General features: G+C 43.5%; 1 protein-coding gene across 1 annotated transcript in view; it reads right to left on the bottom strand.

Moving 5' to 3' along the window:
• Positions 1 to 3,349: 3,349 nt before the first annotated feature.
• Positions 3,350 to 24,194, bottom strand: part of LOC110520780 (serine/threonine-protein kinase Nek11-like) — a 62,061-nt gene continuing 41,216 nt past the window's right edge. Inside the window, exons 10-14 of the mRNA XM_090185962.1 lie at positions 22,097 to 22,216; positions 20,392 to 20,485; positions 19,912 to 20,041; positions 11,802 to 11,938; positions 3,350 to 3,469 (exon numbers count right to left, since the gene is read on the bottom strand). Coding sequence (XP_090042088.1) covers positions 3,350 to 3,469; positions 11,802 to 11,938; positions 19,912 to 20,041; positions 20,392 to 20,485; positions 22,097 to 22,216 — 601 coding nt within the window. The remainder of the gene's footprint in view (positions 3,470 to 11,801; positions 11,939 to 19,911; positions 20,042 to 20,391; positions 20,486 to 22,096; positions 22,217 to 24,194) is intronic.

Below are 24,194 nucleotides of genomic sequence, written 5' to 3'. Positions count from 1 at the left end.
AAATGTCTCATCTCTGTTGATCTACTAGGTCACCAACCCTGGTCTATCATGAAGTAAATGTCTCTCATCTCTGTTGATCTACTAGGTCACCAACCCTGGTCTATCATGAAGTAAATGTCTCTCATCTCTGTTGATCTACTAGGTCACCAACCCTGGTCTATCATGAAGTAAATGTCTCTCATCTCTGTTGATCTACTAGGTCACCAACCCTGGTCTATCATGAAGTAAATGTCTCATCTCTGTTGATCTACTAGGTCACCAACCCTGGTCTATCATGAAGTAAATGTCTCTCATCTCTGTTGATCTACTAGGTCACCAACCCTGGTCTATCATGAAGTAACTGTCTGTCATCTCTGTTGATCTACTAGGTCACCAACCCTGGTCTATCATGAAGTAAATGTCTCATCTCTGTTGATCTACTAGGTCACCAACCCTGGTCTATCATTAAGTAAATGTCTCATCTCTGTTGATCTACTAGGTCACCAACCCTGGTCTATCATGAAGTAAATGTCTCTCATCTCTGTTGATCTACTAGGTCACCAACCCTGGTCTATCATGAAGTAAATGTCTGTCATCTCTGTTGATCTACTAGGTCACCAACCCTGGTCTATCATGAAGTAAATGTCTCATCTCTGTTGATCTACTAGGTCACCAACCCTGGTCTATCATGAAGTAAATGTCTCTCATCTCTGTTGATCTACTAGGTCACCAACCCTGGTCTATCATGAAGTAAATGTCTCTCATCTCTGTTGATCTACTAGGTCACCAACCCTGGTCTATCATGAAGTAAATGTCTGTCATCTCTGTTGATCTACTAGGTCATCAACCCTGGTCTATCATGAAGTAAATGTCTCATCTCTGTTGATCTACTAGGTCATCAACCCTGGTCTATCATGAAGTAAATGTCTGTCATCTCTGTTGATCTACTAGGTCACCAACCCTGGTCTATCATTAAGTAAATGTCTCATCTCTGTTGATCTACTAGGTCACCAACCCTGGTCTATCATGAAGTAAATGTCTCTCATCTCTGTTGATCTACTAGGTCACCAACCCTGGTCTATCATGAAGTAAATGTCTCTCATCTCTGTTGATCTACTAGGTCACCAACCCTGGTCTATCATGAAGTAAATGTCTCATCTCTGTTGATCTACTAGGTCACCAACCCTGGTCTATCATTAAGTAAATGTCTCATCTCTGTTGATCTACTAGGTCACCAACCCTGGTCTATCATGAAGTAAATGTCTCTCATCTCTGTTGATCTACTAGGTCACCAACCCTGGTCTATCATGAAGTAAATGTCTCTCATCTCTGTTGATCTACTAGGTCACCAACCCTGGTCTATCATGAAGTAAATGTCTGTCATCTCTGTTGATCTACTAGGTCACCAACCCTGGTCTATCATGAAGTAAATGTCTCTCATCTCTGTTGATCTACTAGGTCACCAACCCTGGTCTATCATGAAGTAAATGTCTCATCTCTGTTGATCTACTAGGTCACCAACCCTGGTCTATCATGAAGTAAATGTCTCTCATCTCTGTTGATCTACTAGGTCACCAACCCTGGTCCTGGAGAGCAACAAGATGTGCTCTTTCTGAAATGCTTGGATAGGCAACATGGACACACAGGGTTGGACACACAGGAGTAACTAGTCTGTCTGTTGTTAGTGACAGAACAGACAGTAATCTAGTGCTTGGACACACAGGAGTAACTAGTCTGTCTGTTGTTAGTGACAGAACAGACAGTAATCTAGTGCTTGGACACACAGGAGTAACTAGTCTGTCTGTTGTTAGTGACAGAACAGACAGTAATCTAGTGCTTGGACACACAGGAGTAACTAGTCTGTCTGTTGTTAGTGACAGAACAGACAGTAATCTAGTGCTTGGACACACAGGAGTAACTAGTCTGTCTGTTGTTAGTGACAGAACAGACAGTAATCTAGTGCTTGGACACACAGGAGTAACTAGTCTGTCTGTTGTTAGTGACAGAACAGACAGTAATCTAGTGCTTGGACACACAGGAGTAACTAGTCTGTCTGTTGTTAGTGACAGAACAGACAGTAATCTAGTGCTTGGACACACAGGAGTAACTAGTCTGTCTGTTGTTAGTGACAGAACAGACAGTAATCTAGTGCTTGGACACACAGGAGTAATTTGAGCAATTTCTTCAAATATCAAATGGAGAACTTGAAAATAGAGGCAAAATAAGTGCTTTTTTTGACTTGTTTAGAAAGAAGGGAGCTTGACAGGAAGTGCATTGAATGGTGTTGTGGTGAGCATGCTGGACGGTGAGAGAGGAGGATTTACACCTACCTATAGAACACACAGAACATCAACGTGTTCAACAGGTCAGGAGGAAGAACCCTAATAAGGTATAGAGAGGATGTAATACAGGGGAAACATCCCAGCCCTATCCAGACATCCATACGAAGGTAAGCACATCTGATATAGCTACTCTAGCACCGGTAAACATCCCAGCCCTATCCAGACATCCATACGAAGGTAAGCACATCTGATATAGCTGCTCTAGCACCGGGAAACATCCCAGCCCTATCCAGACATCCATACGAAGGTAAGCACATCTGATATAGCTACTCTAGCACCGGTAAACATCCCAGCCCTATCCAGACATCCATACGAAGGTAAGCACATCTGATATAGCTACTCTAGCACCGGGAAACATCCCAGCCCTATCCAGACATCCATACGAAGGTAAGCACATCTGATATAGCTACTCTAGCACCGGTAAACATCCCAGCCCTATCCAGACATCCATACGAAGGTAAGCACATCTGATATAGCTACTCTAGCACCGGGAAACATCCCAGCCCTATCCAGACATCCATACGAAGGTAAGCACATCTGATATAGCTACTCTAGCACCGGGAAACATCCCAGCCCTATCCAGACATCCATACGAAGGTAAGCACATCTGATATAGCTACTCTAGCACCGGGAAACATCCCAGCCCTATCCAGACATCCATACGAAGGTAAGCACATCTGATATAGCTACTCTAGCACCGGGAAACATCCCAGCCCTATCCAGACATCCATACGAAGGTAAGCACATCTGATATAGCTACTCTAGCACCGGTAAACATCCCAGCCCTATCCAGACATCCATACGAAGGTAAGCACATCTGATATAGCTACTCTAGCACCGGTAAACAGCAGCACAGTGAAAGACCTGATCAATGCTCCAACCAGACATGCTCTCAGCCCACCGCAGGCCTTCCAGTACAGTTAATGTAGGAGTGTGTTCACGGTGTGGAAACACATCAATATCCTTAACATCGGTAGGCTGCAGCTACATCAATTACCACTGCAGAGCACTTGTAACCTGGTTTCTCACTACTCTGCTACCATTAGGACAAGTCCATCGACCCCCTGCGTGGTGTGTTCTAACTCACCGCTGAGCTCTCCTTCCAGAACCTGCTCCATGTGTCTCATCATGGCCTCCAGGTCGCTGTCCTGAGGAACAACAAAGGTCAGAGTTCACACTCAGTTATCGTTTATTTTATTTACAGCTGTTTAACTTGGCATTTTGATGTAAATGACAGGGTCAAACGGTCAATACATGTGCTAGAGTATCCTGAGTATGTTTCACCGGTATAAAACAAACCTAGAGAATCATTTGAGCAGGTGTCCAAGCAGTCCAACTACACACAGAGAGGTAGTGGATCTCAGGAGATGGAGGTCAGTGAGCTGAGCTGTACAACAACAACAAGCACACAGCAACTCTCTCAGGGATTCCCCGACCCTGTCAGATATGTCAGGTAGGGGTTCCGATCCCTTCCCACTACAGACAGCAACAGCCAATCACACTGTCTGTATAGACCCCACATCCCAGCATCCCCCTCTCTCCGTGGCCCCCAGGGCACCACACCACCACGGCACCTCTGCTGAGGAGAAATGAAGCATCAGCCATGAGACATCTTTCAGCTGTCAGATTGTCAGAAGGAGCTCCTCTCCGTGGCGTCACATGACAATTTCTCCATTGATGAGGCTCCAAGGGGCCAGGAAACAGCAGCTGCTGCATAGCCTCAGTGTGTGTTAGACCCTGGCTGGACTCTCCTGGGTACAGCATTGTGATGTGTACCACATCCATGTGACAAAGGAGGGGAAAGAGGGAGTCACCCCCGTTGCCCTGCGTTACTGTCATCCAACAGGACAGCGTGGAGAGACAAATGTCGCAGCACAAGCTACAAGGAGCTGGAGAAGATGAGTGAGTGTTTGGATGAAGCCACACTGGCACCATCTCATAGGTGAGGTGAAGCGTGCAGTGCCCTACTATACAACTAATGAATCTGTGGGAAATGTGTCTTCATCTAGGAGGACAAACCTGTACAAGCAGGGAGTGCATGGTTAAGAGTGAACTAGTCTAAACCGTTTCTCCTCCACTGGATTCACTCTGACACCACCACAGCTGAAAGGCTACATCCAACTACCTGCCATGTGTGGTAGCAGAATCATAATTAGTTAGGTAACATTGATAAATAAGATGTTTTATTTACATAATAATGCTTATGTGAGATATTTGTCATTAGGATGCCTTCTTTTTGGATGATACTGTTGGCAGTTTGCAGTTATCCCTTCTCTGCTAGGGCTCAGTTACTTGGGGCCCAGAGAGGGGTGAAGTCAGGTTAGTCTTATCTGTGAATGTGTCTGTAACTATTCCTAAACCATGTGAAGGAGTGGCGTGATTAATGGGGAACCAGTTAGTTGGCTCCACAATGTCTGTGTGCCAGTCACTCCTCTTCGTGAGCTTGTCTAGGAGGGGTTGTATTTTTGATGTATCTAGAATTGACAATTGATATATGCCATTGGATGAGGTAATGTTTTGGTACTATGTTGTACCAAGAACGAGAAGTAGAACCTCGTTTTAGGAGAGCAAACTGAACGATAATTTATAGCTAATGCTGTCTGGCTATGGGATACTCCTCTCTCAAGTAAAGTCTTCCTTTGTAATGTTCATAAGATCTGTTATTCGTCATGTGAGTTGAGAGGGGTGTGTCTTGGCTATAAATGATACTAAGAATTGTTTTGTTAGCACTCTCAGAGAATTAATTTATAGACACTGAATTGATCTGAGAGTCACAGGGCTATGGTGAAGCTCTTATAATTAAATATGGACTTTATGATAACTCTGACTTGTGTGTGGTTTGCTCTCTCATGATTTGTTAATACAGGAAATGACCACGACACATACTTATCTCTGGCAACACACTAATTTACCAACTCCCAAAACTGAATTCTTCTTTTTTAGTTGCTCGCTTTGTTCTTTTCTACCTTTCTCCTTTCTCCTGTCCTTTCTCCCAACAGTGACAAATAGTTTTAATCTAGCTTGGCCTTCCTTCTCTCATGGTGCAGTGGGAAGAGATTGGGTTGCAGCCTTGAGATATCCCCTCATCTGTGTGTCGGGGGAAAGAGGGAATATATTTTTTCTCTGCAGGGGGGGGTAGAATGCTGAATGAAAATCATTGCGTAACTAAATTAAGAATAAACTAGCTTCTCTCGGTTTGATGCAGTCAAGACAAGTATTATGTAATCAGATGGGATGATAAATAACTAGCAAGAAGTTAGTCTACTAGCGCGAGTTAACAGTACTTGCCATCTCTCTGTCTCTCTCTGTGTCTCTGTCTCTCTCTGTGTCTCTCTCTCTCTGTGTCTCTGTCTCTCTCTGTGTCTCTGTCTCTCTCTGTGTCTCTGTCTCTCTCTGTGTCTCTGTGTGTCTCTCTCTGTGTCTCTCTGTCTCTCTGTATTTCTGTGCCAGCTCCCATGCGAGTTAACAGTACTTGCCATCTCTCTGTCTCTCTCTGTGTCTCTGTCTCTCTCTGTGTCTCTGTCTCTCTCTGTGTGTCTCTCTCTGTGTCTCTCTGTCTCTCTGTATTTCTGTGCCAGCTCCCATGCGAGTTAACAGTACTTGCCATCTCTCTGTCTCTCTCTGTGTCTCTGTCTCTCTCTGTGTGTCTCTCTCTGTGTCTCTCTCTCTGTGTCTCTCTGTCTCTCTGTATTTCTGTGCCAGCTCCCATGTCACTCACATTGCACACACAAACACACCCACACAGCCTCTCCCCTGCTCCCTAGCACCATGCTCTGTTTGTCTCCCTTCCTCTGCTCTGGTTAATAAAGTACCCCCCCCCCCCCCCAAAAAAAATGTTTCTACTACTTCCCTCACTCGGATCGGACCGGACCTGGTGTGGACCGGGTGAATGTTTAAAAAATGAATTGTGTCCAGCTGGGAAAGCCCCAGGTCCATTTCAAAACAGGACCTCTAAATCCCATCAGCATTTATTCTCATCATTCAGATTATACTAATTCAAATCATGAAGTGTTTAATGTGATGTGATTTTGATTTAATTTGCATTGATGTCAGAGTGATTAGAGGGACAATAGAGCGCTGAGTACCAGACCATTCATTAGCAACCTGACAGCCGTTAGTGAGTTGGGTACCAGCAATGCATCAGCACCAGGCTTACAGGGCGCAGAATAGGAGGGGAATACCGTGACTCAGTGGCAGTAGTGGTGCATGGGTAAAATCACTGGGGAAGCCCTCACCCTCAAAAAGATCCATATTACAACCTAAGTGTTGTGATAATTGTATTGTTTGCTCTATAACCTGCTAGTTCACATGCCTTGCCACAGTGATACACAGGCCTAAAGGCCGAGACCAGAAGAAGACACAGTGGCAGAATAGATTCAACCACACCTTTGTTTTATCACAAATCTGGAGAGCAACCTCTGTCTAGTGAAGTCCACAAAGCATATTGCAGGTACAGTAACAGACAGTTACATGACCTACAGCATGGTCAAGCAAGTTAATGTTCCCAACATTTTTGGACCACTAAACAACTATTGCTTTAGAACCACAGAGTTACCGCAAGTCACAAAGAAAACAGGAGCCTCCACTGTTCCAGCACCATTTCAACATCATCAAATCACCTCTGCTCAGTCTAATACAGTGACAACTAAAAGATACCAAAAACAATTTAGTCCAATCAATGTAAGCTAAATATGATGTGGCTGTCCATGGTTCTGATTTGTGTGTGTGTGCGTTCATGCAAGTAGAAAAACATCTTTCATGTGGATGAAACGGTCTATCACTCTGTCATACAGTACACACTTTTATTATTTGTTGTCCTAGGCTACCTGGCTAAAATGCTTGCTCACTAGCCTAACTTCTATTCATGGTCAAAGTTAGAACTACTTCAATCTTCTTAGGGCCAGGTGTCCCGCTAGCGGGACAAATCGCTGTGGAACTGGAGAGCACGCAATTCAAATAAATAGTCAGAAATATTATGGATTTTATGTACATATAAGTGTCTTATATTGGCAGACAGCTTAAATTCTTGTTAATCTAACTGCACTGTACGATTTACAGTAGCTATTACAGTGAAAATATGCCATGCGATTGTTTGAGATTGCACAGGTTCATACATTCACATATAACGATTAAATATTCACTTACTTTTTCATCCAAAGGGTCCCAGCTATAACATGTAGTGTCGTTTTGTTAGATAAAATCCTTCTTTATATCCCTAAAAGTCCTTTTAGTTGGCGCCATCGATTTGAGTAATCCACTCGTTCAACTTGCAGAGAAAGGAATCCGAAAATCTACCCCTAAACTTTGTTTCAACAAGTCAAAATACATTTCTATTTACTCCTCAGATACCCTAAAATGTAATCAAACTATAATATTTATTTCGGAAAGAAGTATGTTCAATAGGAAACTGATTTTAGCAGGTGCGTAATGTCTTCATGGCGCGCGCAAACATGAATTTCCAAGACTGTCCCTCTACTAAAACTGATATTTCTTATTCGTTTTTGAAGTTACACGCCTGAAACCTTGAACATAGACTGCTGACACCCTGTGGAAGCCATAGGAATTGCATTCAGGGAGCTAGTTTTCAATATGACCTTTCTCTTGCATTTCTAAGAGGATGTTCTCTCTCTCAAAAAAAGTCAGCTTGGTTTTTCTTCTACCATATCTATTGTGTTATATTCTCCTAAATTATTTTAACATTTCTACAAACTTCAAAGTGTTTTCTTTCCAATTATATGCATATCCTGGCTTCAGGGCCTGAACTACAGGCAGTTTACTTTGGGCACGTCATTCAGACCGGAAGTGGAGAAAAAAGGGGCCTAGCCCTAAGAAGTTCATTGGCCTTCTACATCTAGATACATATTGAACAGTGTCTTCTAAATTAAAGAGGTAAACGCAAAGCAAGAATATGTTGGCTACATGAAGTTGCTAAGAAAAAAACATTCAATGTAGCCAAAGATAATAGGTCCCCTAGGAGTCACATTACTTCCTACCCTGTCACAATAACTCCTCCCTTGCATTTTCATTTGCTGTCAAGTCAAACAGCACTGTGCCCACTATTATATTGGAACTATATAATTTGGATAGATATTCTATTTCCATGATTCCAACAGTTAACCCAAGTGTTTTGCTCTAAATCACAAGTCAAATTGCAACATTTGGTTAAAAATAAGGCCCAGATTGCTTGCCAATATCGTGCAGCCCTACGTGACAGTATGGAAATGATCTCAAATGCAGAAATTGATGACAATGATGACTTTTTGTGGGCTGAAGTTGAATAGAACAATATAAAACAATCAGAATGGAGAAAGACCCATTGAAATCACTTAGAATGTATGTGTTGCCACCCTAGAGTCACACACTACTCATAAAGCTCATTTAGAACTTGTATTATTAAAAAACATATAATACCGTCAATGTTTTTTAAATAACGTGATATATCATTTTGGCCATATCGCACAGCCCTATCTCAGTCCATGACTAATTTAGGAAAGGGCCAATATCAGCTTGCTGGCTAGCTAGCCACCGGAGGACAACAACACAACGAGATGCAACAATTCAAGATTTTCTGTCAATGATTTATGCTCTCAGTGGGATTTGATAAGAGTGACGCAGTCTTTTTGGTGCGCCAGGACCATTCGCATTTGAGCTCGCTCAGTTTAGCTCAACGCTGATTGGCACATTTTGATACTTTTTTTGTCAAGGCAGGCCAGACACTGGCTGGCTTCCCTTGTCTTCAATGCTACGGGCGGCATCAATGTCTGGCTTCCCTTGTCTTCAATGCTACGGGCGGCATCAATGTCTGGCTTCCCTTGTCTTCAATGCTACGGGCGGCATCAATGTCTGGCTTCCCTTGTCTTCAATGCTACGGGCGGCATCAATGTCTGGCTTCCCTTGTCTTCAATGCTACGGGCGGCATCAATGTCTGGCTTCCCTTGTCTTCAATGCTACGGGCGGCATCAATGTCTGGCTTCCCTTGTCTTCAATGCTACGGGCGGCATCAATGTCTGGCTTCCCTTGTCTTCAATGCTTGTGTTGTGTTGTATTGTATTGTGTTGTGTTGTATTGTGTTGCATTGTATTGTGTTGCATTGCATTGTATTGTGTTGTGTTGCAATGTATTGTATTGTATTGTGTTGCATTGTATTGTATTGTATTGTCTAATAAGCCTGCAATTAGTAGGGATTAGATTGATCTGAACAATGTGGGAACATCACATTTCCATAATGCTGCATACAGGAGTTTGGATCCACAGCACAGCACATTAACACTCATTAACTACACAGTGAGGCTCGTAGCCTTGGGCAAGGTCTGGTGCTATCATTGTAGATGTAGGTCTTAATTTGATCACTCTTTTGTTACTGAGAATGCAAACTTGTAGTGTGTTTAAGGTTTAAAAAGGCTTCTAAAGTTTGTAATTTCCACTTTAAAATGTATCAACCCCTACAAAAAATGTCCATTCATAATAATCCACATAATAATTAAAATTTCCTGTTGCTGCAGGATTATTTTCCTACTGTAGCAAACTGGCTTAATTTAAGATCCTACTGTACATCTGTAAATTAATCTAATATCAACCTATAAAGACCAAATATGTAAACCACTTCTGTTGTATTTATGACCAGGACAAGCAGAGGGAATAACCACCAACCATCATTTATCATGCTAATCCAATGGTGTGTGTGTGTGTGTGTGTGTGTGTGTGTGTGTGTGTGTGTGTGTGTGTGTGTGTGTGTGTGTGTGTGTGTGTGTGTGTGTGTGAAATGAAAGTCCTCACACACCAGGACTACAAAGCCGGGAATCCCTGGGTAAAACCATAGAGTCTCATCCTGCCAAGGCGCCTCTTGGCATCCGGCCACAGAGGAAAATTACTCTCTGAATTCACATTGTTCTCGTTTGGATTTCTCCAATGATGATTAGTGGTTGGCTTTTGTGCAACTCTGGATAGGAAAAACCTGAGAGCCAGCAGAGCCAAACTGATTCAAATATTATCTCACTGATAAAGAGGCAAACACTAAAGTGTGCCAGTGAACAATGCTCCAAAATGCCCCGAGCCCTCTGAGCCAGCCCTCACAACAGACACATTTATCCCCCTGAGCCAGCCCTCACAACAGACACATTTATCCCCCTGAGCCAGCCCTCACAACAGACACATTTATCCCCCTGAGCCAGCCCTCACAACAGACACATTTATCCCCCTGAGCCAGCCCTCACAACAGATTTATCCACAGTCTCCAGCACAGGACTGTTCAACAGTAATCCCTCCTGAATCCCCACCCAGATGCACCACCACTACAGAATACAAACCAGAGCATTAGAACAGGCAGAAGTAAAGAATAGAACGGTTCAAAGCTGTGTTCCATGCTGTGTGGCCCGCCCCTCATAGTCTGTCAATCATTTTGAATGTATTCAATTAATTGGTGCAGACAGTCAATCAAGCCTTCTCTCCTGTGTGAAGACAGATACATAGTCAATCAAGTCTTCTCTCCTGTGTCAAGACAGACACATAGTCAATCAAGTCTTCTCTCCTGTGTGAAGACAGACAGTCAATGGAGACTAGCTAGCTGCATCAGGACTAAGGGGAGAGGGTGCTAGCCACATCAGTGTTGGTCAGGGATGTTAAAATAGAGATCTATGCACCTTCAGATGTTTTTCGTTCTGTGATTTTCATTCTCTTTCCACAAACACAAGGCTCATAAGAGTTCATGAAAATTAAGCTTCCCAGATGTGGCAATGAATGTCCCCATTGATAGTAATGGAATGTCTGTCTGTCTTAACACAGGAGAGAGGACTTGATTAACTATCTGTCTGTCTGTCTTCACACAGGAGAGAGGACTTGATTAACTATCTGTCTGTCTGTCTTCACACAGGAGAGAGGACTTGATTAACTATCTGTCTGTCTGTCTTAACACAGGAGAGAGGACTTGATTAACTATCTGTCTGTCTGTCTTCACACTGGAGAGATGACTTGATTAACTATCTGTCTGTCTGTCTTCACACAGGAGAGAGGACTTGATTAACTATCTGTCTGTCTGTCTTCACACAGGAGAGAGGACTTGATGAACTATCTGTCTGTCTGTCTGAATTCACACAGGAGAGAGGACTTGTTTAACTATCTGTCTGTCTGTCTGTCTGTCTGTCTGTCTGTCTGTCTGTCTGTCTGTCTGTCTGTCTGTCTGTCTGTCTGTCTGTCTGTCTGTCTGTCTGTCTGTCTGTCTGTCTGTCTGTCTGTCTGTCTGCCTGCCTGCCTGCCTGCCTGCCTGCCTGCCTGCCTGCCTGTCTTCACACAGGAGAGAGTACTTGATTAACTGTCTGTCTGTCTTCACACAGGAGAGAGGACTTGATTGTCTGTCAGTCTGTCTGTCTCTGTCTCAGCCTTCAAGTAGCAGGGAGAAGTAATTCAAGTAGCTCCAGAGCTTGCATACACCGACACACACTCATATAAGCACACACGCGGACGCATGCACAGACACACACTCACCTGTCCATAGGTATGACAGAGGGTTTCTGAGGTCACGGTGTCCCCTTCCTCTCTTTCCTCCTCCTCTTCATCAGTGCAGGACTCAAATCCATCCATGTAATAATACACCTCTGCAGTCTGAGGGTCCTCTGGGATCTCTAAACACACACACACACACACACACACACACACACACACACACACACACAGAGAGATACACACACAGACACACACCGTGGGGAACAAACAAAATAAGTGACGCAATGTAGGGATAATACAGAGAGATGGATCATGGATAATACAAGCCTGATTGATTCAAAACACTGAAGCAAAGATAACGCAAGACTAACACTATGGGGGCCATTTTCTTCACAGAGAACAGTATTGAAATGTCGGGTGTAGATCACTTTCCCTGTCCAGAGCACGTTGGACGACACACATATACACTTTCTCTACCTATACCTCTCTACTGCTACCCCTCTCTCTCTCTCTCTCTCTCTCTCTCTACCTCTCTCTCTCTCTCTACCTCTCTCTCTCTCTCTCTCTCTCTCTCTCTCTCTCTTTACCTCTCTCTCTCTCTCTCTCTCTCTCTCTCTCTCTCTACCCCTCTCTCTCTCTCTCTACCTACCCCTCTCTCTCTCTCTCTCTCTCTCTCTCTCTCTCTCTCTCTACCCCTCTCTCTCTCTCTACCCCTCTCTCTACCCCTCTCTCTCTCTCTCTACCCCTCTCTCTCTCTCTACCTACCCCTCTCTCTCTCTCTCTACCCCCCTCTCTCTCTCTACCTACCCCTCTCTCTCTCTCTACCTACCTATCTCTCTCTCTCTCTCTACCTCTCTCTCTCTCTACCTCTCTCTTTCTCTCTCTCTACCTCTACCTCTCTCTCTCTTTCTCTCTCTCTCTACCTCTACCTCTCTCTCTCTTTCTCTCTCTCTCTACCTCTACCTCTCTCGCTCTCTCTACCTCTCTCTCTCTCTCTACCCCTCTCTCTCTCTCTCTCTACCCCTCTCTCTCTACCCCTCTCTCTCTCTCTACCTCTCTATACCCCTCTCTCTCTCTCTCTCTCTCTCTCTCTCTCTCTCTCTTATATATGCACCAGCACACAACTGCTGGAAATATCTCAGAGAAAGAAGAGTATCTCACTCTCACTTTCTTTCTCTGAGATATTTCCAGCAGTTGTGTGCTGGTGCTGGTGTGGGTTGGGGGAGTGTTGGGGAACAGCTGTGGTGGATGTCTGTGCTACTGGGAACATCCCTCTCTTGAACACTTCCATTTTCTCACTTAGTGCTCTGCACCTGAGCACCAGCCTGACCAGGGACTCCTCTCCACGGAGTGAAGTAGCGAGGGAGGGGGGAAGAGAAATGGTTGCGGAGAAAGAACAAGAGAAAGAGATAGGAAAATAAGAGAGTGACAGCTGTATGGTGTTGAGTTACCTTTGCAGCAGCTTACTGTCTGCCTGAATGAGAGGGAAACGGGTAGAGAGAGAGCAAAAGAAGAGAGACAGAGACAGAAAAATAGAAAGACAGAGCACTGAGGAGCGAGGAGAGAGACAGAGAAAGAAAATGTGTGGAAGAGAGTGGAAATCACTTTCATTACATTTTCAATAATTGTTTCTTTCCTATCTACCACAGAAGCCTGTAATATACAGTGTTGACTGGTATTGGAGACAAAAGTTCAATTTCAAACCGGGACTATCTCCAATATAAATCTGTACACTTTCCAAAGACTTATCCTTAATCCTCCGAGACAAAACCATATCTTCTGAGAAATATGACCACTAAAAATGGGGGAAGCAGATAAAAAGACAGATGGAATGAAATGGAGATAAAGAGACGGAAGGAATGAAATGGAGATAAAGAGACGGAAGGAATTAAATGGAGATAAAGAGACAGAAGGAATGAAATGGAGATAAAGAGACAGAAGGAATGAAATGGAGATAAAGAGACAGGAATGAAATGGAGATAAAGAGACGGAAGGAATGAAATGGAGATAAAGAGACGGAAGGAATGAAATGGAGATAAAGAGACAGAAGGAATGAAATGGAGATAAAGAGACAGAAGGAATGAAATGGAGATAAATAAACTGAAGGAATGAAATGGAGATAAAGAGACAGAAGGAATGAAATGGAGATAAAGAGACGGAAGGAATGAAATGGAGATAAAGAGACAGAAGGAATGAAATGGAGATAAAGAGACGGAAGGAATGAAATGGAGATAAAGAGACAGAAGGAATGAAATGGAGATAAAGAGACGGAAGGAATGAAATGGAGATAAAGAGACAGAAGGAATGAAATGGAGATAAAGAGATGGAAGGAATGAAATGGAGATAAAGAGACTGAAGGAATGAAATGGAGATAAAGAGACAAGAAAGAAATGGAGATAAAGAGACAGAAGGAATGAAATGGAGATAAAGAGACGGAAGGAATTAAATGGAGATAAAGAGACAGGGAATTAACTTGAGATAAAGAGACAGGAATGAAATGGAGATAAATAGACAGATGGAATGAAATGGAGATAAAGAAACAGGAATGAAATGGAGATAAAGAGACGGAAGGAATGAAATGGAGATAAAGAGACAGAAGGAATGAAATGGAGAAAAAGAGACGGAAGGAATGAAATGGAGATAAAGAGACAGGAATGAAATGGAGATAAAGAGACGGAAGGAATGAAATGGAGATAAAGAGACTGAAGGAATGAAATGGAGATAAAGAGACAAGAAAGAAATGGAGATAAAGAGACAGAAGGAATGAAATGGAGATAAAGAGACAGGAATGAAATGGAGATAAAGAGACAGAAGGAATGAAATGGAGATAAAGAGACAGAAGGAATGAAATGGAGATAAAGAGACAGAAGGAATGAAATGGAGATAAAGAGACAGAAGGAATGAAATGGCGATAAAGAGACGGAAGGAATGAAATGGAGATAAAGAGACAAGAAAGAAATGGAGATAAAGCGACAGAAGGAATGAAATGGAGATAAAGAGACAGGAATGAAATGGAGATAAAGAGACAGGGAATTAAATTGAGATAAAGAGACAGAAGGAATGAAATGGAGATAAAGAGACAAGAAAGAAATTGAGATAAAGAGACAGAAGGAATGAAATGGAGATAAAGAGACAGGGAATTAAATTCAGATAAAGAGACAGAAGGAATAAAATGGAGATAAAGAGACAGAAGGAATGAAATGGAGATAAAGAGATGGAAGAAATGAAATGGAGATAAAGAGACAGAAGGAATGAAATGGAGATAAAGAGACAGAAGGAATGAAATGGAGATAAAGAGACGGAAGAAATGAAATGGAGATAAAGAGACAGAAGGAATGAAATGGAGATTAAGAGACAGAAGGAATGAAATGGAGATAAAGAGACAGAAGGAATGAAATGGAGATAAAGAGACGGAAGGAATGAAATGGAGATAAAGAGACAAGAAAGAAATGGAGATAAAGCGACAGAAGGAATGAAATGGAGATAAAGAGACAGGAATGAAATGGAGATAAAGAGACAGGGAATTAAATTGAGATAAAGAGACAGAAGGAATGAAATGGAGATAAAGAGACAAGAAAGAAATGGAGATAAAGAGACAGAAGGAATGAAATGGAGATAAAGAGATGGAAGAAATGAAATGGAGATAAAGAGACAGAAGGAATGAAATGGAGATAAAGAGACAGAAGGAATGAAATGGAGATAAAGAGACAGGAATGAAATGGAGATAAAGAGACAGGGAATGAAATGGAGATAAAGAGACAGAAGGAATGAAATGGAGATAAAGAGACAGAAGGAATGAAATGGAGATAAAGAGACAGAAGGAATGAAATGGAGATAAAGAGACAGAAGGAATGAAATGGAGATAAAGAGACGGAAGAAATTAAATGGAGATAAAGAGACAGAAGGAATGAAATGGAGATAAAGAGACAGAAGGAATGAAATGGAGATAAAGAGACAGAAGGGATGAAATGGAGATAAAGAGGCAGAGAGAGGGAATGAAATGGAGATAAAGAGACAGAAGGAATGAAATGGAGATAAAGAGGCAGATAATGAAATGGAGATAAAGAGGCAGAGAATGAAATGGAGATAAAGAGGCAGAGAGAGGGAATGAAATGGAGATAAAGAGACAGAAGGAATGAAATGGAGATAAAGAGGCAGAGAATGAAATGGAGATAAAGAGGCAGAGAGAGGGAATGAAATGGAGAAAAAAAACAAGCGGTCTCTAAAAATTGACCAAAGTATCATAAAGGAATCAGGTAAATAATGATGTCTCAGTCAAGTCATACAACCACAGTCCACTATTACAACACAATACCCTGATTACATCACACAAACTATAAGCCTCCTAAAAGCCTTCCCTTTTGTGGCTTTGTTAGAGTGAGTCCAACAGAGCCTAAAGCAGATCAGATCAGTGACCTATGACCAGGCATCCCACAGTCCAACCAGCCGGCAGACTCTCCACGACAGAGAATGACACACAACTGCACACGCAAACACACACACTGGTGTCTGGTGCTTATAACCTGATAGTGATTTCTGTCAGTGGTTTCTGTCCCATCTCACCTGATTCAGTGCTTCACTGATTTTAATTAGCAATGTTAATACCAGACCAGAATAATCACTTATGCAAAGAAGTTTTTAGTAATCCAGAATGTTTCATTCATGTGCCCTCCGCTTGGCCTCCTGCACCAGCAGTACCACGGCCAAGGTTACAGAGGGCCAGGTACTCCCATCAGTCAATCTATCCTCCCTCCCTGTCCAACAGACTCTGCAACTCTCTGAGACCGACTGCAAAGAGTTCTGAGACTTTGAAAAAGTGCTTCACTGGCAAATTGGGACTGTCAGAGAGAGAGAGAGAGGGGGGGAGAGAGAGAGAGAGAGCTCTGTCATCTAACCTCAAACTCAGATAATATAACCTTCTTTCACCCCTATATCCTACCACACTGTGTTGAAACCTGTGGGCATGTTGCATCTGTGACTGCCTGTGGCTCTCAGTGATACTGTATGTTTATTTATACTGAGGACGGAGGTCATCGGCATGCATAATTCAATGTTTATTTCCTAATACATTTTAGTCTAATACTTGCCTTTATTCCCCAGTGAGGCTGCTTGAGGTATGTTTAATGTCAGACCATGTCTACAGTTGAAAGGGGAAAGGGGGCAATGGGCCATTGAGATTTGGTTTAATGTGATTTACTAAAAATAACAAAGCACTTTTCTCTTGTCTTTCTTATTTGCATGTGTGCTCCTTGAGTGTGTTTGTGTGTGTGTGTGTGTGTATGTGTGTGTGTGTGTGTGTGTGTGTGTGTGTGTGTGTATGTGTGTGTGTGTGTATGTGTGTGTGTGTGTGTGTGTGTGTGTGTGTGTGTGTGTGTGTGTGTGTGTGTGTGTGTGTGTGTGTGTGTGTGTGTGTGTGTGTGTGTGTGTGTGTGTGTGCGTGTGTGTGTGTGTGTGTGTGTGTGTGTGTGTGTAGGGTGTGTAGGTGTGTAGTACTTTAACAGTGGTGGCTTGTGACACTTTAAAGGGGGAGGACGGGCTGGAACAGAATAAATGGAATGAGAGAGAAGATACCATTCCATTCACTCCATCCATCCATTACTATGAGCCATCCTCTATGTTACACTCTCCCCTGCACACTGTGTGATGCATGTTCACTCTGCTCCTCAGCCTTTGATGATACTGCCTGGGCTGCTTTACCTCATGGCTGGTCTGTCAGAGTAGGAGAGGTTTCATGCCACCAGGGGCTCTCGGTAACTCTGATCCCAGCCGAGATGAGGGAATCTGGGGCATTGGAGATCTGAGGGACCCCCTGGATCTCCCACCATGGGGGTCCCACAGTGAAATGGAAGTGGGACGAGTGTTAAGCAGGGGGTTGGTCTATGGGTTTGGAAATTCGACTGCTTTTCCACCAAGGAATATTGGATATTGAATAGTCATTTAAATTAATGACGGATTCCAAAGTGAATTGCAGACATTATTTGTAACTGAAATCACTTGCCCACTCCTACACTTGGGTTCAAACTTACCCAGGCCTCGTCGACCTTCCCTAAAATGTGAGGCGTGACAATGCCGTGATTTTGGAGGTGTAGCAACACAAGACTAAACTGACCCCAACCCTGAAGGGCACTACAGCTGCAACAGTACAGTTGTTGAAGTCTCCTATTTTCTTATTCTTACATCCTGGTCTTCACCGATCTGAGAGGATTGGGTGAAGGGCCGGCCCTGATTGGGTGTGTGATTGGGCGCGGGGCCGGCCCTGATTGGACGTGTGATTGGGCGCAGGTTAAATAACAGTCCCAGAGCACAGCAGACAATAATCTCCTAACCTCCCTAGATCCCACAGTTTATAGACAAGGTGTTTAGCTGTTTATTATGGCATGTTTGTATTGGCAGTGTGGACAGATACAGAGATTCAAGCACACAATACAGTTTAAGGTGGTCTTGGATAAATGGGAACAGATTTTTATTTGCCAAAGCAACATTTTCATCAGGGTTTACATAAGGTTTCATTTCAACAAACTTTTCTGCAGTTGCTACATACATGTTGCTACATACATGTTGCAGTTGCTACATAAATGAATGGTATCCATTGATTCGTGAATAATATATTAGAAATGCACCATGATCGTAGTTTAACCGTCGTACCCCATCAGAACACCAAATATAAGCTGGTTTTACTCTCATGTTTGGAAACTAAATAAATATTAACAGAACTGTATAGCCTCACACCCTGACCTTAGAGAGCTTTTTATGTCTATATTTTGGTTTGGTCAGGGTGTGATTTGGGTGGGAATTCTATGTTTATTTTCTATGTTTTGTATTTCTTTGTGTTTTGGCAGGGTGTGGTTCTCAATCAGAGGCAGCTGTCTATCATTGTCTCTGATTGAGAATCATACTTAGGCAGCTTTTTCCCACCTGTGTTTTGTGGGTAGTTGTTTTCTGTTTTGTGTCTGCACCAGACAGAACTGTTTAGTTGTGGTCCAGTTTGTGATTTTGTCTCAGTGTTCAGTTTAAATAAATGATCATGAACACGTACCACGCTGCGCTTTGGTCCACTCCTTCTTCATGCAACGACAAGCGTTACCATCAAAACATGGTTACAACTATCATTTTGATATCATGGATGATCAGTCCTTGCATCCATATCCCTGTCTATGAATTTGAGAGTAGTTACTTTTCTCCAGCACCATCCCTCAGCTTTTTATAGAAACAGTGGTGGGGAGATGTACTGCAGGCCAACCAAGATGTACTGCAGGACAACCAAGATGTACTGCAGGCCAACCAAGATGTACTGCAGGCCAACCAAGATGTACTGCAGGCCAACCAAGATGTACTGCAGGCCAACCAAGATGTACTGCAGGCCAACCAAGATGTACTGCAGGCCAACCAATACGTACTGCAGGCCAACCAAGATGTACTGCAGGCTAACCAAGATGTACTGCAGGCCAACCAATACGTACTGCAGGCCAACCAAGATGTACTGCAGGCTAACCAATACGTACTGCAGGCCAACCAAGATGTACTGCAGGCTAACCAAGATGTACTGCAGGCCAACCAAGATGTACTGCAGGCCAACCAAGACGTACTGCAGGCCAACCAAGATGTACTGCAGGCCAACCAAGATGTACTGCAGGCTAACCAATATGTACTGCAGGCCAACCAATATGTACTGCAGGCCAACCAATGTGTACTGCAGGCCAACCAAGATGTACTGCAGGCTAACCAATATGTACTGCAGGCCAACCAAGATGTCCTGCAGGCTAACCAAGATGTACTGCAGGCTAACCAAGATGTACTGCAGGCCAACCAAGATGTACTGCAGGCCAACCAAGATGTACTGCAGGCTAACCAAGATGTACTGCAGGCCAACCAAGATGTACTGCAGGCTAACCAAGATGTACTGCAGGCTAACCAAGATGTACTGCAGGCTAACCAAGATGTACTGCAGGCTAACCAATACGTACTGCAGGCCAACCAATACGTACTGCAGGCCAACCAAGACGTACTGCAGGCTAACCAAGATGTACTGCAGGCCAACCAAGATGTACTGCAGGCCAACCAAGATGTAATGCAGGCTAACCAAGATGTACTGCATAAAAACATAATCCTATCGTTAACAGAAATAAAAGGTACAAGAAGGAAGTATACTCACCACACCCTACTGGCTCAGACATTCGCATCTTGTCCTGCTGCTGCCTTCCCATTGGTTGTGAGCAACCCAGCGACCGGTAGTCCTCAGCTGTGATTGGTGCAGTCTGGTGGACTGCATCTCCTGCACTCTCCTATTGGGTGGAAGTGATGGAGTTTTCAATTCAATTAGTCATAAGTATCTATTTAATTTTTTAACAAGACAAATGTTTTTTTTGTTTTTTTAGGGGGAGTTTCAATTATGAAGCGAGTGATTGGCTAATGAGAACATAAGGGAATACCAAACGAGGTTCACGGAGAAGGGACACCCTTAGAGTTTAATTTAACTCAGGCCAAAGAACCGGCTACTAATTGCACTTAAACAATGAGTTAATTCAAGTAATTAAAGTCGTAGAGGGTAAAAACAAAACATTTTTCATCCAATTATATGCATTATTTCCTAAGAGAGCTTTTGATTCAACTTTTAGAATTGTGTCTCTCTTACATTCAAGACGTCCAAACTGACTTTCTCAAAATGGCGGCTCCTCAGCTCCTGCATTCGGAAGTGGTTTTCCTGGTATTTCTCCTCAGCAAGTCTCCTGTAGTGTTACATTATATTATAAATTGGCTGGTTTAAGCCCTGAATGCTGATTGACTGACAGCTGTGGTATATCAGATTGTATACCACGGGTATGACAAAACATTTATTTTTACGTTGGTAACCAGTTTATAATAGCAATAAGGTACCTCGGGGGTTTGTGGTATATGGGCATATGGGTATATCATGGTTAAGGGCTGTATCCAGGCACTCCGCGTTGCGTCCCGCTTAAGAACAGCCGTGGTATATTGGCCATATATACCACACACCCCTTGCTTTATATCTTAATATACAGGTAACTGACAAAATAATGGAAACACTTGAGATCATGAGGGATACAAAGTATAATGAAAGCAGGTGCTTCCAAACAGGTGTGGTTCCTGAGTTAAACATCTTTAGGGTCATGTATAAAAAAGCATTTAGTCTACCATGGCTATTCCCCCATAGGATGACAATGACCCCATCCATAGGACACAAGTGGTCACTAAATGATTTGATGAGTATTAAAACTATGTAAACCATATGCCATGGCCGTCTCAGTCACCAGATCTCAACCCAATTGACCACTATTGGGATATTCTGGAGCGGAGCCTGAGACAGCGTTTCCCACCACCATCAACAAAACACCAAATGATGGAATTTCTGGTGGAAGAATGGTGTCGCATCCCTCCAAGAGTTTCAGACACTTGTAGAATCTATACCAAGGTGCATTGGAGCTGTTCTGGCTCGTGGTGCCAATGCCCTATTAAGACACTATGTTGGGGTTTCCTTTATCTTGGCAGTTACCTGTAGATGAATGATGCAACGCAGTATAAAAGTGAGATGGCAGTGGGTTATATTGATCATTAAGACTAGGAAGTCATAGTCTTAGGGTAGCCTAGCAGTTAGAGCATTGAACTTGTAACCGAAAGGTTGCAAGTTCAAATCCCCAAGCTGACAAGGTACAAATCTGTCGTTCTGCCCCTGAACAGGCAGTTAACCCACTGTTCCTAGGCCGTCATTGAAAATAAGAATTTGTTCTTAACTGACTTGCCGAGTTAAATAAAGGTTGAATTAAAAAAATAATAATAACACTCTAGTTATCAACCAGAAACAACAGAGTGTGGGAAAGAGGGAGAGAGAGGAGGAAGGATATAGATAAAGAGAAAATGAGAGAGAAAGAAACACAGTCAGATAGAGACCCACAGAGAGAGACAGAGAGACACAGAACGAGATAGAGAAGAGGAGGAGAGAGAGGTCATGGCTTGTATAATATCAGCGTCCTGCTAAAAGTTGGAACTCCATAGAGCACATCAATAGCCCTGTTGCCTGGCCTGTTGTCCTTCCCATCCACTCTGTCGCTCTCAGTATCGTTCCCTGTAGACACGTCTCCAACACAGTTCAGCCCAAGGAAACTAGGGCAGGGGAGAATGCATTTACACAAAACTCTCTTCGTCTTTAAAGGGAACCCAGCCATGCATCAGCCCCAGAAGAATCCCAACGGGACCTCACAGGCTCTATTCTGGTCATGGACCGAATGACTGTGGTGTGTGCGTGCGTGCGTGTGCGTGTGTGTGTGCGTGTGTGTGTACATGTGTGTGCGTACTTGTGAGGGTATGTAAGGGTGTCCTACCTAAGCCTCCTGGCCTTGTCGTCAGCAGCCTGCAGCTTCCTCAGCCTCATTCTCTCCCTGGGGGTCATTCTGTCTAGCTCTGACTTCTCCCTCAGTGTCTGAAGGTGCACCTTTCTCTGCCTGTTCAAAGGTCAAAGGGCAACGGTCAGAGGTTGGGAGGGCTGGAGCGTTGGCGAGTAAGATAGGTCAGAGGTCCGATACTCCTACACACAATTACCTCTGCACTGTTAAAAACAATTGCTGCCTTAATGGGATTTTGAATTTACCATGGCAAAAAGAGATACTGTGCACTGTAAACACCTCAGGGTGGTGGATTTGATTGAATTCTAGCGTTGACCTTTTGTAGGTCACTTCCTATGTGGATGTAAATACTTCTTTCAACATGTAAGGTATGTAACAAGGTCATTTAGAGTGAGATAGGCAGTAATCAGACATAAACAATATACATGTGAAAGAGATGATCTAATCAAGAGGAATACTAATCGGAGGCCCTGATTCAGATATGTCTCCCACTGTCCTCTAACCATAACTTAAACCCTTACCTTAAGCCTAAACCTAACAGAAAGCCTAACCCTCAACCTAGCTTCATGTGCACGTCCCAGTTCAACCCTAGCCTCATATTACCTCGATTTACCTCGACTAACCTGTACCCCTACACATTGACACATTGACTCGGTACCGGTACCCCCTGTATATAGTCTCCACATTGACACATTGACTCGGTACCGGTACCCCCTGTATAGAGTCTCCACATTGACACATTGACTCGGTACCGGTACCCCCTGTATAGAGTCTCGTTATTGTTATTTTATTGTGTTACTTTGTTCTTCTTATTTTTTTATTTTAACCAACACAAAAAATATGCATTGTTGCTTGTAAGTAAGCATTTGATTTGATTTGAACCCTAACCCTGGCTTCATGTCTGCATACCAGCTCAACCCTAACCCGGGGCTCTCGAGTGGCGCAACGGTCTAAGACACTGCATCTCAGTGCTAGAGGCATCACTACAGACCCTGGTTTGATTCCAGGCTGTATCACAACCTGCCGTGATTGGGAGTCCCATAAGGCGGAGCACAATTGGACCAGCCTAGTCCGGGTGAGGGTTTGGCCGGGTTAGGCCGTCATTGTAAATAAGAATTTGTTCTTGCTTAGTTAAATAAAGGTTAAATAAAAAATTAAAACAACCCTAAACCTAGCTTCATGTTCACATCCCAGTTCAACCCTAACCTTAGACCCAACCCTAAACCTGGCTCCATGTCCACATCCCAGTTCAACCCTAACCTTAGACCCAACCCTAAACCTAGCTTCATGTACACATCCCAGTTCAACCCTAACCTTAGACCCAACCCTAAACCTAGCTCCATGTCCACATCCTGGTTCAACCCTAACCTTAGACCCGACCCTAAACCTGGCTCCATGTCCACATCCCAGTTCAACCCTAACCTTAGACCCAACCCTAAACCTGGCTCCATGTCCACATCCTGGTTCAACCCTAACCTTAGACCCAACCCTAAACCTAGCTCCATGTCCACATCCCAGTTCAACCATAACCTTAGACCCAACCCTAAACCTAGCTCCATGTCCACATCCCAGTTCAACCATAACCTTAGACCCAACCCTAAACCTAGCTTCATGTACACATCCCAGTTCAACCCTAACCTTAGACCCAACCCTAAACCTAGCTCCATGTCCACATCCTGGTTCAACCCTAACCTTAGACCCGACCCTAAACCTGGCTCCATGTCCACATCCCAGTTCAACCCTAACCTTAGACCCAACCCTAAACCTGGCTCCATGTCCACATCCCAGTTCAACCCTAACCTTAGACCCAACCCTAAACCTAGCTTCATGTACACATCCCAGTTCAACCCTAACCTTAGACCCAACCCTAAACCTAGCTCCATGTCCACATCCTGGTTCAACCCTAACCTTAGACCCGACCCTAAACCTGGCTCCATGTCCACATCCCAGTTCAACCCTAACCTTAGACCCAACCCTAAACCTAGCTTCATGTACACATCCCAGTTCAACCCTAACCTTAGACCCAACCCTAAACCTAGCTCCATGTCCACATCCTGGTTCAACCCTAACCTTAGAC

This window comes from Oncorhynchus mykiss, chromosome 2, assembly GCF_057628025.1.
Source record: "Oncorhynchus mykiss isolate SJ-2025 chromosome 2, ASM5762802v1, whole genome shotgun sequence".
In the NCBI taxonomy this organism is placed as follows: Eukaryota; Metazoa; Chordata; class Actinopteri; order Salmoniformes; family Salmonidae; genus Oncorhynchus; species Oncorhynchus mykiss.
The sequence above is the reverse complement of the archived record's forward strand: the minus strand, read 5'-3'. Positions and strand labels throughout refer to the sequence as shown.